This window comes from Strongylocentrotus purpuratus, unplaced genomic scaffold, assembly GCF_000002235.5.
Source record: "Strongylocentrotus purpuratus isolate Spur 01 unplaced genomic scaffold, Spur_5.0 spur5_scaffold_17, whole genome shotgun sequence".
Taxonomy (NCBI): domain Eukaryota; kingdom Metazoa; phylum Echinodermata; class Echinoidea; order Camarodonta; family Strongylocentrotidae; genus Strongylocentrotus; species Strongylocentrotus purpuratus.
The window spans coordinates 15,265,667-15,282,094 of NW_022145602.1; the positions used below are offsets into that span (position 1 = coordinate 15,265,667).

At 35.8% G+C, this 16,428-nt stretch overlaps 1 protein-coding gene across 1 annotated transcript in view; it reads left to right on the forward strand.

Moving 5' to 3' along the window:
• Positions 1–16,428, forward strand: part of LOC576637 (sn1-specific diacylglycerol lipase alpha) — a 117,164-nt gene that overhangs the window by 60,180 nt on the left and 40,556 nt on the right. The window contains exons 6-7 of the mRNA XM_030988248.1: positions 2,844–2,945; positions 7,859–8,021. Of these exons, the coding sequence (XP_030844108.1) occupies positions 2,844–2,945; positions 7,859–8,021 (265 nt within the window). The remainder of the gene's footprint in view (positions 1–2,843; positions 2,946–7,858; positions 8,022–16,428) is intronic.

Sequence of the window (16,428 nt, forward strand, 5' to 3'; positions counted from 1 at the left end):
CATTTTCCCTCAAGAAAAATTTCAACCATACATGCACCCTAAATATAATAATTGCAAATATGTTTCTATACTCCCCCTGCAAGGAACAAATATATATTCCGTCATCAATAACGAAGAAAACATGATTTTATGGAATATTATGCACAAAGCAAATGAAGGAGAGCTCGTATGATAAGTCACAGAGTTGCCAATTTGTATTTGATTGATCACAACTTCAATAATTCATAACTTTCTTATTTTCATTCAGAATTTGCTCAAACTTTCACTCACCTGATTTTCTTATTATTCTGCCTCTATCGAAACAAACTTATTTTGGGGGTGGACTTTCCCTTTAATACCATGTATCATACTTTAATATTGTAAAGCATGCCTATTCCCTTTTTCAGTGATGCCTCAGTTGTAATGATTATGTAATCATAGAAATTGCAGTACACATGAATATAGGGCTAAGTCAAAATTTGAATGTTGCAAAATGCATTGTTAGTGTTTGGAAGAGAGAGAGAGAGAGAGGGGGGGGGGGTGGGGAAGAAGAGAAGTGAGAATACATGATGATTCCAATGTTCGGAGTAGTAATATATCTCTAAGTTTTTAGAGACATTATAGATGCATGGCGCAAAGTAGAATCACAAATAATTATTTAAAAATTTTAGTCTCTGTATGCAGACTAGGCAAGGATGATGATGATGGCAATGATCTGGGGTTTGTTTTGAGAAGACTATGCTCAGAGGGTATCATGTCAATGATGATTAGCTGAGCGCATCCAACCTGTTCACGCATTTTCATTGATTTGCCCTCCCCTACTCATGAACAGCAGACCAATTAGCTTTATCTACGGACCTAGTCGTGATGCCCTAACCCTCGGCGAAGGGCAGCATAAAAGTGATTGGTTTACTGGAGCAATTTCAAGATATGCTGTAGGAAAAGAAATAGAATTTTGGTCATGTCATATTAATGTACTCCATGGTTTTGTTCAAGAACCAGAGCTCATATTTAGCTTTTCACTTTTCAGAGCAATATAAAAGTGTAGATCAGTAACCACCCATGTTCTATGCTCTACAAAAATATAAAGGGAGAGAGAGAGAGAGAGAGGGAGAGAGGGTGAGAGGGACAGAAAGAGAAGATGAAATTAGGAGAGTAAGGAAAGAGGGGGATGGAGGGAAAGATAAGAGAGAGAGAGTGAAATGAAGTAGAGGTGTTGTGGACGAGTGGATACGTCGCCGGACTGTCGATCACAAGGTCCGCGGTTCGAGTCCCGCCGCTGCACTAACGTCCTTTGGCAAGACATTGATCTACATTTGCCACACTCCACCCAGGTGAAGTAAATGGGTACCTGGTAGGAATTTATTCCTTGAAACGCAGCGCGCGTAACAGCTGCACTGCTAAAGCCAGGGTAATTATGCTGCATTATTGTAGAGCGCTTAGAGACTTCTGACAAAGTAAGTGTTAGGCGCTATATAAGCACTGTAATTATTATGAAGAGAAGGAGGGAGACAAAGAAGATAGATGAAAAGCAGTGATGAGAAGTGTGATTTCGGAATCAACAGAGAGAGAGAGAGAGAGAGAGAACAGCAAAAACCCTTTAGCGGTAGCACATCTTATTTTTAGTAATCATCTGAATTTCTGTTTTACCCTACTCAGAGGTCTACCCTTTAGCTTTAGAGTCTAAATTCTCAGACTAGACCACAAAGGAGATTCACCTGCACTCTTCATTAAATTCTCAGCGTATTGCTTATTAAATTGGTTTTGTAGATTATCTCAAAACATGAAGCATCAAAGGATGAGCCATGTCGACTGATTTCTCCTGACAATACATGTATGGGAATTGTGTAGTCTTAGATTTCAGTCTACTTTGCATAATCTTGTCTGTCATTTTGAATACGGGCATATAGATTTCCGCTCACATTCGTAAGCACGTGCATGCTAACTTATATGTAAACCAGGAGAGTATTTCACAAAACAAAATGGCCGTTTTTATTATTAAGCCAGAGAGATTCTTGCTTATGATTGGTTATCAGCAGTTTTGTCACTGATTTTTGTAATTTGTGATTGAAAAAAGGCTTTGTGAAACACTCCCCTGGCTGAATTTTGCATTCCAAAGCATTAACATCCCTATACCACATCAAAATTAATGTAATTCTGTAACAAAATGAATAAAGGATTTTAATTTACATATAAAATGAAATGGCAAAGGTTATGATTTATCACAAATTTTTAATTTAATTGGACCACCGAGTTACATGTTTATTAATTTGTGGATACTTACATCCTTTCTAGCTTTAATGATAATAACAATGTATTTATATAGCACATTTTCCATATACATGATCAAATGCGCTTTACATTATTGTAACAGAAGAGGTGCGTTTTGAGATATTTGTTGAAGGTATAGACAGATTTTTGGTTACAAAGAGATATGGATAGGTTATTTAACAGTTTAGGAGCAGCAGTTGAGAAGGGTATCTTTGTCATGTAAAGTACTGTCTTGTCTCATTCTCATCTCCGTTGGCATCCCCCTTTCTCCCTATTTTGTAGTTCCTTTTGTAGTTACGATTTGTTGAAATAATTACTCATTATTCATTTGAGGTGTTCATACTTGTACAAGCATTGCTTTTTAGTGGACCCCTCTGTTTCCAATATGTATTTCTAGATTTGTTGTCAAAGTTTATAATTGATTTGTATTTTTTTTATGGAAACATAAATAAATTTAATTGAATTGAAGGCTCTGTCACCAAGTGTGTGTAGTAACTTGGGAGATGCTACATTGAACATGGAATTTTCCAACTTGAGGCTTTCGCTGCTTCTGCACTATTAACCGAGCAATTTCTTTTCTTGTCTCTTTACAGCACTTATAGGAGTCAGCTTAATATGGTCCATACTGAGTATACGCTGGCTCGTCATGTCCTACTCAGACTGTACTATACATCAAATTAAACAAACCGTATTAGGTAAGTCATTACACTTACTTCATCTCTACTTCTTTTATTTTTATAATAATAATAATAATATTCTGTTCTTGTGTAGGGCATATCGCATTATAATGTCCCTATGCACTTACAAAAAGCTTTGGAAATTGTAACCCTAGCTTTAGCTCCGGCAGCGGTGCCCAGTGCATTTCATGGAATAATCCTACCAGATACCCATTTGCCTCACCTGGGTGGAGTGTGGCGAATGGAGATTAATGTCTTGCCCAAGGATGTTCTTTTGTGGAAGCGATTTAAACCCAGTACCCTTTGGTTCACAGTCTGGAGACATATCTAATGGTCCACAATTAGGAAACTTGATTATTGGAATATTCTTTACAAAGTCACTCATCCTCTCCAAGCGCTATAGTTCTCCTTAGAACTATAAGCTAGGAAAGATAACCAACAGACTTTTTCAAGAATACACAAACAGTCCTCTTCAGGACTACACACCCTCAAGAAAGATTACCGAGAGTCCTTTTCAGGACTCCTCAATCCTCTCTCTCTCTCTCTCTTTCTCACATGGTGCACCCGCAATCCTACTGTATATCTACATCACCATGCAAGCTGACACTTACAAGCAGCATCTAAAGTCACAAAGGTGTAATATATCAGAAAAATCAAGATCAATGCTTGTATGATTGCTATAACAAATTTAAAAATTCATTCTAAAGAATCAACTCCGAGTCAGTGAATGGCAGGGACAGTTCTGCAGGACAGGAATTTGTATAGAATAAATCAGTAGGCTGTTCTTCTTCAAAATGGCATCACTTACAATCTTGTAGTATTGCTTCATATACGCCTCTGGGCCCTGTTTCATAAACCTTGATATCAATAACAAGTTACAAGCTACTGTTATAAGCTACTGAAATCAAGGCATCTGATTGGCTGAGAGCAAATTTGTCAGAGAAAATTAGCATTTGTCATAGATTAAAAAGTTTTATGAAAAGGGCCCCTCAAAGGAATACCCATGAACAAATACTTAAGTCCAGAAGTTTGAAAGATTGCTCATTTGCGATGAATAAGAGTGATATTGAAATTTCAACATGCTGATGATATAAAGATTGTGTTTCTTATTCTCTCTGATTAAAATGTTATTTGTGGTGCTGTATACACAAAATGTTATCCTACATGCACACCCACCCACACCTATACACCGTCACTCACCCACACACACAATACACCCACACCTCCGACCAACACATGCTCTCTCTCTCTCTCTCTGTTTCTCTGTCTCTCTGTCTCTCTCTCTCCCTCTCTCTCTCTCTCTCTCTCTCTATCTCTCTCTCTCACACACTTTCTCTCGCACACACATACACACACTCACAAAAGGTACAGACGTTTTTGCTGTTTCTTTTCATGCATCTGGTAGATTATTTATAGCTCTGTTTCAAGCACCTAACGAGCCAAAATGAAATGAATTCAGCTCTAAATAAGTTAATACAAAGTAAATTACAGTAAAAGTGCATGTATGCCAACATCTCATTAAGAGAATACACCCGACGGTGGCCTGTTCTTATCCCGAAGGAGACAGAGCAAGGCTGCTGTCCTGTTATAATTCTGGAAACTTCATTATTTAATATTCTGCTTTCACCATAATTTGCTTTTAACATGATTACCCTCTACATCATGCATTCTCTCTAAAAAAAAAGTGATTAAGAAAATTGCTTGGAAAAAAAATTGAGAGGGGCACATGATATCATTTGCCATTACAAATTATCTCATCAAAATGTAATTTATTGAGTTTCCTTTGTGTCAGATGATTAGCTTGCATACTCTTTCATTATCCCCAAATTGTTTCTATTTTTCATATGATTCTTGTCATTTCTCTTTTATACTGAATGCTTAATTCCACTAGCTGCATTGTGCAGTCCTCATACAAGTAGTGCTATACCATGATACTTTGTGTATGCTTTGAATCCAAAGTTCAGTTTTGAAAATAATAATTGGATTTATATAGCGCCTTTTCCAGAGGATATAAGGTACTGTCCCTTAGTTTTAAGGACATATCGTCACCTGGATGGCAGAAGGGCGTCAGCTCGAATTTCAGGTCAAAAATGGAACATTAAGCAGAAGGGCGTTAGCACTAAATCGCCTCAATCTTGAATGAAACTGATTTATTTCCGAGAAAAAATTGAGGCCGTGTTCTACTTTAACATTTCTATTAGTCTTTTAAGTTTTAAACCAATCTTCCGAACGGAAAGCAGTTTAAATACAAAACAAATCTTTGAATGCGAATAATTCTAAAAGTAGTTTTCGAGTCGCTCGTGCATTAGCGCCCTTCTGCCACCTAGCTGACGAAATTAAAAATTATAGAGGTTTGTTTTGAGATTAAAAAAAAAAGAGAAGTCAAGTGAAGAACTATTTCTCAAAAAATGCAGGTGGTTTGTTCCATAGGCATGTGGTAATGGATTTAGAGGATTTGAAGCCAGCCTGTTTTGGGGATTTAGGAATGAGAAAGGAAGGAGCTGATGTAGATCGAAGTAAATATGATGTTCTCCGTTTGCTGAAAAAGTGAGGAGCTGTATAGAAGAAGTGGGGTTGACAAAGATTTTGAAGTTTAAAGTAGACATTTTGTTCAAACAGCAGATGTGAAAAGACCCACATACAAATGAAAAATGTTAGTGGTGTCTCCAAACCAATTTTGCAGACAAAATGTTTGATTAAAGGTACCTTTAGAACTTTTAAAACCCCATAATTTTTTGAGTCTCATGAGCAGTTAACTTTGGCTCAATTTTTAATCAAAGTTACTTTCACACACCACAGTTAATGCTGAGTAAATTTAAGTTGATGTGAAAGGGATATATTACCAATTGACTGGAACATAGATTACAGTCTGATTTTAAAGTTAATCTAGAATATATTTTGAATATGAAATGGGTATGTTAGCAATTGACTGGAACTTAGATAACAGTCTGATTTAAAAGTTAATCTGGATTATATTTTAAAAGCTTAAGGGTTATGTTAGCAATTGACTCGACCATAGCGTACAGTCCGATATGAAAATTAACCCTGAATATATGCAATATGAAAGGGGTTTGTAACATTTGAATTGAACATACATGTAGATGGAAGTCTGATAATTGTTAGTGTGAACCCTTAGTTCATACAGTCTGATCTAAAAGGAGTTCATTTAACTATGTAAGCTACATTTGTAGGGGTGTGAACAGTACATTCCAATACTAAAGTAACCCTGAATATATCAAATGTGAAAGGGGTATGTTAGTGACTAACAGGAACATGGATCACCATGTGATTTTAACTTTAACCCGGTATATATTGTAAATGTGAAAAGGATATATAATAATAATAATAATAATAAATTTTACTTATATAGCGCTTTTCATAACACATTTATATCAAAGCGCTTTACAATATTGATACAATTAAAACTTAACAGAGTAATGACAAGAAAACAAATGAATGAAAGTGAAATTATGAAACATAAGATAACAAGGTAAGGTAACAATATAAGAACTAGGTAACAATTTAAGAACTAGGTAACAATTTAAGAGCTAGGTAGAATATATAGTAGCAATTGACTGGAACAAGTAGAATTCTGAGTTTTAAAGTTAACCTGGACTATTGCAAATGTGAAAGGGGTATGTTAACATTTTACTAGAACATGCATTCAGATAAAAGTCCTATATTAAAGCAGCCCTGAATATATGAAATGTGAAAGGGGTATGTTAGAGTCTGACTGGAACATAGATTAAAAGTCTGAGTTTTAAAGTTAACCTGGACTATTTCAAATGTGAACGAGGTATGTTAACATTTTACTAGAACATCCATTCAGGTACAAGAACGATATTAAATCAGCCCTGAATATTGAATATATATCAAATGTGAAAGGGGTATGTTAGAGTCTGACTGGAACATAGATTAAAAGTCTGATGAGGGATGTAGATGTAGGCGCCACGTAATACAACTTGTAATGAGTGAGATTGGAGGCATAATGAATATGCCATTAGACGTAACCTGATTTACAGGTACTGACTTCAACACACTTTTCCGGGAAGAGATTCTCTCTTAAAGGAACCAGTCAGCATTACATTTCTTCAGAATATGGTCAGGTAAATAAAAGTCAGAGTTGTCTTCAGATGATGTTATCTGATCGGGATTGCATCGGAAGTCAGCATTGCAAACATATAATTAAAGAGGAAGTCTACCCTGTTACTAAGTTGGTGTTAATAAAAGCAGAAAAATGAGAGAAACAAAAGTGAAAGTTTGAGCAATATCCAATTCCAAATAGGAAAGTCATGAATTTTGAAGTTGTCATCAGTGAAACAGAAATTGGCAGCAGTATCAGAGTTTGTATTCCTCATACTAAGAACCTTGCTCTACGATTGGTCAAAAGTAAATCACGTGATGAAAGATAGTTCGCCCATTATTGATGGGAGAAGCAAAAAGTTTGTTACACTGTGTAGATAGTACTACTATCTACACAGTGCAACGCACTTTCACTGAAGATTGTCCAAAAGCGCACTATAACAGGCGTAATTAAGCGCGCATTACGAATGAGCGCAATTAAAGCAAACACATGCGCGCACCGTACCCTCAAGGGGTTGGGTTAAACTTTTAACTTTTTTGGTGTGAATTCGAACTGGTGTCTTTCATGTAAATGCATACACGTCCTTTCTTTTGTAGTTAAATTGTTTTAGATGTTGAATATAAAGCAAATAATCACCTTTTGGTTTCAGGCGATGGCAAACTATCACTCCCTTGTCAATCAGAATGTATACGCTATCTTTCCGAAGCGATCCAGATCGCCTCGGCAGTGATAGTTTGTCCCATCAACTTCACCAACGGCTCTGGCTCGGTTGGATTGGCCCTTTTCAGCCAATACATCGTTATCAATATTATAATTTCGCTATCTCATTTTTTTTCCTTTCTCACAGGCCTTATTATATTCCATTTCATAGTACTACTAGCCCTTTCTATTCTCACATGGTGCGTATGGGACCGAGCAGGACAGAGCTTCGTCAAATTAAAAAAGACGGAGAAGGAACGGAACATCAAGAGAACGGCCAGCAGGGTCGAGAGAAACCTACAGAGGGAGCTGTAAGTATACTCATCTGAATATTGTTTTACGGAATACTGTTAAAGCCAATATTTTGGTATTTTGTAATTTTGCAGGTGACGGGGACAGTTGCTTTTGCATTAATTAGAATACATGTTAACATATTTGCACATGCATTGTTAGCTCATTTTCGTAAGTGACCCTACCAGAAAGTTGTGAAAATGAAACTGTCGCAAAAATAACGTCTCATATGGTAATACATTTTTAAAGGTTGCACTTAACTTCGTAAGTCAGAAACGGAATTGACTGAATAGTTAATTCATTGTAAATTAATCCTTAACTCCTTGGGAAAAAAAAAAAAAAAACGACATTTGTTTTCTTAAACATGAAGTATAAAAAGGCTATTGCCCCCAAGACTGACAGCCATGACACTCTCTTGGGCCTTCTGACAACTTTCTTTGGGTTCACTAAACTATTATCAATATCACGGGTTGTTGTTCTTTTGGGCTGTAGCCTGTCAGTCTCATAGGCTGTCAAGTCTACCAGGGTCTCCCACAAATCCTTCGCTCTTGTCACCAGTTATCCACTTTCAAAACTCAACTAAAGACATACCTATTCCAAATTACTTACAACTAGTCACTGCTTTTTTGTCTTTCCCATTTAGAATCATAAACAGACATTTTGGTAGTCTTTCAGTCTCATCAGCACCTTTGATTAGGCAACTAGATATTGGCGCTTTATACATTCCTGGATTGGATTAGGTTGGATTGGATTGGATTGGATTGGATTGGATTGGATTGGATTGGATTGGATTGGATTGGATTGGATTGGATTGGATTGGATTCCCAGTTAGTATGGTGTGTTTGGAGCCAGAAGGGCATTAACCCATGTGCTTTAACACTGAGTTAACACCCCTCTGGTTCTGAATAGACAATGTACTGATTTATTTGAATGAGTAGAATTAATCTTAAACCGGGTATGAATAATAGGTTCAAAATTTCTTTTGATCAGCACTTGTAAATCTTCAGAGATTTTCTTGAGAAGCACTAATTTAATGTTTAATTCAACTTATTTAATGTTTGTAATGTGATAATGATTTTCATTTTGTTTTGTGTTTTTCATTACTATGATCTGATTGTAAGGGGAATCTCTTTGTTTATTACAAGCCACTGGCTTTATAATGCGATTTCTCAGGCACAAGTCTATCATATATTATATTTTTGTATTTTATTAAATTACTTGATAAATTGAATTCAATTTGAGTGATTGGCCTGATAGCTAGAGGTTGGGCTTGTCTATGCTATTTATTAAAAAGAGAAGCAAATTCTGTGATGGTGCTCAGTGTACACAGGAACAAATCCAATTTTTCTTCTCAAGAGAAATAGAATCTGTGTCCTTTTTCTGGGCAAAAGAATAGTAGGTTCAGATCTACTAATGATCAGCACTTGTAAATCATGAGAGACTATTTACTCGAGAAGCAATGATCAGCCTGAGGGCTCCAGCTTGAACTAGTTCCGGCTTTTACACAAAAGAAGTACCTACTCTGATAGTGTTATATAGGCTCTCATAGGAACAGAATTCCTTTTTCTTCTCGAGAAAAGAAAAATCTCTGTTCTGTTTCTGAGTAAAAGAATAGTAGGTTCATATCTTCTAATGATCGGGGCCCGTTTCACAAAGCCTTTTTTCAATGACATATGACCAAAAACGGTGACAAATCTGCTGCTAACCAATCAGAAGCAAGGATTTCACTAGCTTATCATACTGTCATTTGTCACTGATGACAAGTGATGACAGCACTGATTTATCAAATATTTTGATTTATTTGTTATAGTTATTTATTCATATTTATACATATCATTTTCAAGTTTTTGAGAAACATTTGCATTGATTTGAGATTATAAAAACTACACAGCAGAATGAACAGATTGAGATGTAGAACAACAAGGTAATAGGGAAATATATTGAGGGGTATACTAAGGAACTTATATCTTTTTATAATTATAATTTTATGGTGTCACCTGTGTCTGAGAGGTGAAAAGTAAACTGAATCACTGTAACCGTTGGGTCTCTCCTCCCTGTATAACTGATTGGGGGTGTGCAGGTGGACCACTAGACCAGGGCTTCCCCCTACTCTTATACTACGAATAGTGCAGTGGGTTCTTAACGTGCAAAGATGGTGACTCTCCTCTACACTGGGCATCCATTTAACGTCCTATCCGAGGGATGGAGTGTTTTTCCACTTAACATAGGAACAGGGGAGGGGCATGCATGTTAACACACAACGCAGGCTTCAGTCATCCAAGATATATATACACCAGACTTAGCATAGTAACCTGACAACCACATTCCATGACCCAGTATGTGGTCTATGTGGTATACCACATCGTCACAGCGTGGTATATGTGTGTGTGGGTGTACTGGTAGGCCAAGGACCCGGCTTTTAAAGGTACCGTTCAGCGAATTTTAACTGAACATGAGAATGGAATTTCATTTGGAAATAGTATGACTGTTGAATAACAAACCCATGAGAATTCAGGATCCGGTATGTGGAATATTCATATTCAATTGAATAGAGGCTTTGAAGAAGAAAAAATATCAAAAATCTTTTCAGTCAAAATAGAATTTGAAAAATGCATACTATTAGTTCAGTTCATCAAAAACAAAAACGAAAAACAGCTGAAATGACCTGCAGAGAGCATAGTGTATTTGTGGCAATCAGAGGACCTTTAATTTTGAAGCTACCATTTGGTATTATTTATTGGAAAAGAAAATGGAATTTGGTACGTTATTACCTTGTCCCTATGAATACTAAGTCCGAGGCCAGGGTCTTTTAAGCTGTAAAATCATAATTAATTCCCTGGGCTAGATAATTGTATTTGAAGATGCATCTGGAGAAGAAAAAATAAATAAAAAAAGGAAAATTAAAAAAAAATACTGTTGATGTACTACATTAAGATAAAGACAAATATTTTTTTTGGCAAACTGCGAAGTATTATTAATAATGACTTCACAGGTGAACACTGCAGGGTAATTGAATAAAACTTTTTTTTTATATAATTACTATATCTTTATCTCTTATATAGTTACTTTTTCACAAGTTGAAAGCAGATATTACTCTCATTCATATATGACTGATGAATCCTCTAAAAGTTCTACTTTAAATAAACAAGTAGTCCGTGTCAACTTTCTCATGGTTAAGGGGAAGTCCACCCTAATTTTTAAGTTGGTTTTAATAGAAGTTTAAAAGTGAGAGAAACAAATTAGTGAAAGTGTGAGCAATATCCGATTAAAAATCAGAAAGTTATGAATTTTTGTAGTTGGCATCAGTGAAACACAAATTTACAACACTGTGACGTGTCTTTGCTTTGTACAAAAAAATTCAAAAACTTTCATTTTCATAGTTATAGAATAAGTTTGCAATAAGTTTGCAATAATTATATATAGGGTATATGTATGATTGAACATTTTCTTAAGGGAAAATATAATGCAGGGCAAATGTCAATTTTTGTATGACTGATCGCACCTTCAAAAATTCACAACTTTCTTTGTTTTAATTGGTTATTGCTGAAACTCTCATTTTCTGCTTCTATCAAAACCAAAGTAATATCAGGGTGGACTTTTTCCCCTTTAAGCTAATCATCTACTGTGTATGTAACCCCTGCTGGTACATGGGCTCGGTGACATTTTAATAGGGCACCGGGTTGGTTAATGATGGCTAATGGTTTATAACTGACTACTGACCCAAGCTGGGTCCTTCTTGACCCCCCTCCCCTCCCCACTCCTCCCCTACCCCCTCACCCCTCCTCTATCACCCTCACTCCACCTTGAAGTTTGGAGTTTATTTGTTCCAAATTTACATCAAAAACAATTCAAATTCTTTTTTTTACAAGCGTATAAGCGTAGATTACCAAATAATTTAAAGATTTCAAATCAAGTATAATGTACGGAAAATAAGTACAAAGTTTCTAAATATATAGATATGACAGGCGAGGTAATACAATGTAACATGTGGGGAGCCTTGGGCTTATTATGAAAATATTTATTCATACTTATTAAAAATTACTAAATCGACCCAAAATACATGAACATGTTTAAACTGTCACTCATGTAATAACTACCGGTATCTTTTTATTCAAAAAATGAATAATTGAAATAACTACATGCAATGTAAGTGATATCTCAGCAACGAAAACAAATCCTCAGAAAGCCCCTTTTATGTTTCCAACAACAAAAAATTATTCATGAAAAGGAAAATTCTAGAGCTATTTTGATGCATATACAGTGGTTTTGACTGCAGTTGTAGGGGCTAAATTGCCTTTTGCCCTGGCCCCCCATCTAATAACGAGTTGTGAATGATCCAAATCAATGGCAAGTACTCTAATCAATCGCAAGTTTGCGGTCTCTTATATATCTTAAGTACATAGTTGCGATTGATATCAATCGCAAATAAGATGCGATTAATATCAAATCTGTATGTGAGGGGGCCCTGGTATATGATGAGCTTTCATTCAAAATGCTCCTTTGTGTCACGTTCAAGTCTTTATTGCTCTCTTAAAAAGGATCATCATAGCAGCGATGCCCTGATTTTATTGTATTATTTCCTCATACTCAATATCTGTTTACCCATAGATTTCAATTCAATTCAATGTGGTTTATTATAAAAACAAAGTAGTAGTGCAGGAATAAGTGCACAATGTTTACAATGTAAATACCGGTATGGTCATAAAATAGGATCATGGATATGAAAAATATAGAAGTATTACCAATCAGACCTACTCTTTCATAGAAGTACTAACCTTTGGAAACAGAACTTCATCATTTTGCAAAATAGAAGAAAAAGATCACTTGAATATTTGGCTGTAAATTAGGTGATGTATCATCATAATGCAGTTTAATAGACAAATTATCTCAAATGTATTATTACAAGATTAATAATAATGTGTGAATCAAAGCGCAACGTTGGATTTAAAATAAATGAGATGGAAACTAGTATGGAAAACAAACATTAAGAAAAAGTGTTATGATTTAGAGAACGCCAGTTAAAGTTTTTAAAAGTTGGTTACCGGTAAATATATATATATATATACATTCTAGCTCTACAGAATTATAGTTTAAAATGCTTGGTACACTGTGAGCATGAAAAGATGCACCAAATGCATGTAAAACTGTCAATCACAAGTTATTAATACCTTTTATCTGGGAGAAAAAAAAATCCTGTATGTATATATAATCTGTCACTCAAAGACCTGAAAAAATATATTTTGGTATACATTCTGTTTTACATTCATTTTTTATTTTGCTGCACATTCTCTATCTTACAGATACATTTTTTATCTAGGACAAATAAATATTTAATCCTGTATGTATATAAAAATCTGTCACTCAAAGCCCTGTACAAAGAAACACATTTTTGGCTCAATGCTTGTAGTGGCTGTTGGAGTTCTGCAGTCAAAATTGCCCCTAGCTCTGGTGTATTATGAGCTTCCATTCAAATCTGTTTTATGAACCTGTCACAAAGAAATATCAAAGCAATGATGCGCAGTAATGTCAATATGGCTTCCGCAGGTCGGTTCATATTTAGAAAAGCAATATATCCAATATTTTCTTGACCTTTTCTTAATATTAACTTAGGGGCTAGGCATTGTGACTCGCTCTACTTTCTCTGTTTACACTCTTAGTATTGAGATTAAAGGGGATGCTTAGAATTTAATAGGTTAAAAGGATTATTATTATTATTACTTTTTCTTCATTGCAACCAAAACTTGAGGTTGGATTTCAAATAAATAAATAAAAATACAAACATATAGATGACTATGGTAGATATAAAGAAATTGTTGAGTCTGATAGAGGAATATATGAATAACAATGTGCTACAATCAAATTATTACACATTATATTATATAAATTGAAGGATTATCATTCATAGTTAATATATGGACTGCTGATTAGCAAGGGAGCATACAATAAGTGTTGATATTATAGAGGTATCAATTTGATCTTCCTTCCTTTATCCTTTCCTTTTTAATTAATTTTTTTTTCTTTACTTCTTCCTTTAACTGATAGAAATATGGTAATCACTTAAGTAGGAAATTAGGTTAATAAATGGAAAATAGAGGGTTAGAATCTTTGTAAATGCACTTCAGCTTTCATATGTTTTTAATGCAATTTGCTGAAAGTTTGCACAAATTTAGATACAAATTACTTTTTGGAATATCTTATTCTTCTAAATTTAAATTTGTTCATGTCATAGATGTTTTTAAAATCTCTGTTTCTTCAATCAGCTCTAACCACTGTTTATCCAATCATCAATGTCAATATTCATTGAGCAGAGGCAATCATATTTGCATGATCAATAGCCCATAATGTGATGGTCTGGTAGGCTACCACGGTACTCGCAGGTTTAATTGACCGTTGATGGTATAATCTTGTGAATCTGTAACTAGGTTCGCACGGCACCATCAAAGTTTAAAAGGGCAACAAACCCATGTTATAAGTTTATTTTTAATTTTTCATGGCAAACATTTGCGCCTTGCTTTAGATGACTTATGGGCGCAATTAGTGCAAGGTCTATGAGTGCAAATTTGCGCCCAGTGCCCGCTTATTTAAAGGGTTAGATGAAAATGATGGGCTAAACTTATGATTATGGACATCCGTGTGAACCTGGCTCGTACGAAAATACATAATCCCCTCCATACCCTCTTGAATTTGATGGTCATCATGCTTTTAAAAGCTTGCATAATTGAAGAATGATTAAATCCTGTGGTCAGATGCTGTATTCTCCAATTTTAATTGGCATCCATTTTTGTTTAATTCAGGTCACGGTTTTGTCTTTCTGTGCATGGACTCATATTGCATTAGATAATGTTCACACAGGAGTCAGATAACTTTTAAAGAGAAGGTTGAGTTCTGGGAAGAGGTGAAAAATAATTTGTGAGCATTACTCATTCTTATTATGCAAGTGTGGAAGAACATTAGTTAAGACATGTTCCCTGAAAAGCATGGCTCTTCAAATGCCTTCATATTCTAAATATGCATGTAACATCGTAAAAATCGGGGGGGGGGGGGGGGGGGGGCGGCTTTTTACGCCACGTGTTCGTGTAGTCCCATATACATCTTTCTGTGCAAGTGTTTGTAACTTTACCAAGACGTGGCCACATTTCTTATCATTTTGATGATTCCAGAACCTTGCAATACACACAAATTCTAATATGCTAGATGATCAACCTTTTCTGGTCGGTTCCACACTGTTTCTTTCACAATGCAATCGCATGACCAGAACTCAACTTCATCTTTAAGTTTAGCTCATAGTTTAAAGTTTTGAGATTATCTTATAGTTAAGGACCATGCCTAAGCACCTGTGGTTTCCGGAACTTTAAATTTACATTACCCTCACCCGAAGACTCTCTGAGACTAGACCAGAGGGTACTTGTTGATGGGACTTCCACCAAGTCTGGTGTCAGCGAATTTTGACCTTCTGCACATAGAAACTGACAGCCACCTCCCTTCAATTACTGCTTTGAGGTTGTGACAGCTTGAAACTAGGACAAATGCTCGTCTGATTGCAAACCATGAGCAGTTATCTTTTGTTGAAGCTGTGAAAACCCATGTTTCTGTTTCTGGGTCATAGTTTAAAACTGTAAGATTTTGTAAATCTAAATAAAAGTTTTAAATGTGGACAGTGTCGTGCGAACACAGCTAATGCAGGGAAGTGAAATCCCCTGTGGAATTGGATGCTTGTCATTCTTCTATCGCATTTCGGAATCAAAGAATAATTGAATTCCGCGGCCATTCTGGTTGTAATTGTCATCCATTTCCTATTACAGGACATTAATTAGGACTAATTCAGGCCGTTTTGACTAAGTGAGGCCATTATTTGTCTCTCATACAGCCTCAGGGCAGAAATTTATATTGACATTGAAAGGCTTGTTCCGTCCTACTATCGTCGGTCACGAGCCACTGATTTTTTTTATCTCAGTAGGCCTGTCTTCATTGTGATATGATATCATTTTATATCTACATGTATGTTCAACAAATGACCTATATCATATGCCCATGATTATTGCTACCGCAGATTGTAATGCGGCTTCACATACATCTAATAAATACAACAAGTTGTTCATATTTGAGTTCTACAAAATCCAGCCTCAAGAAGACTCTTATTATAAATCATAATTAGTGTACAACACTTTACATGGTGGCAGCAGTGCCAGGACTTTGCTAGACCATTTTGAGTGCAGGTGGAGCCCGGATTTGGATTTTATGGACAATTTAAGCACCGTTTACCGGCCAGGCCTAGGTTGGGATTTCGTTTACGCGCATCGACCCCCTGTGCTAATTTGGCTCGTGTGTATATGCGGTATGGAACTGACTAGCACGTACGAAAAATTACGCGCGCTAACCGCGGAGGAATTTTGAACGGAACAGTGTGAGTCGATTGTCTACATTGTG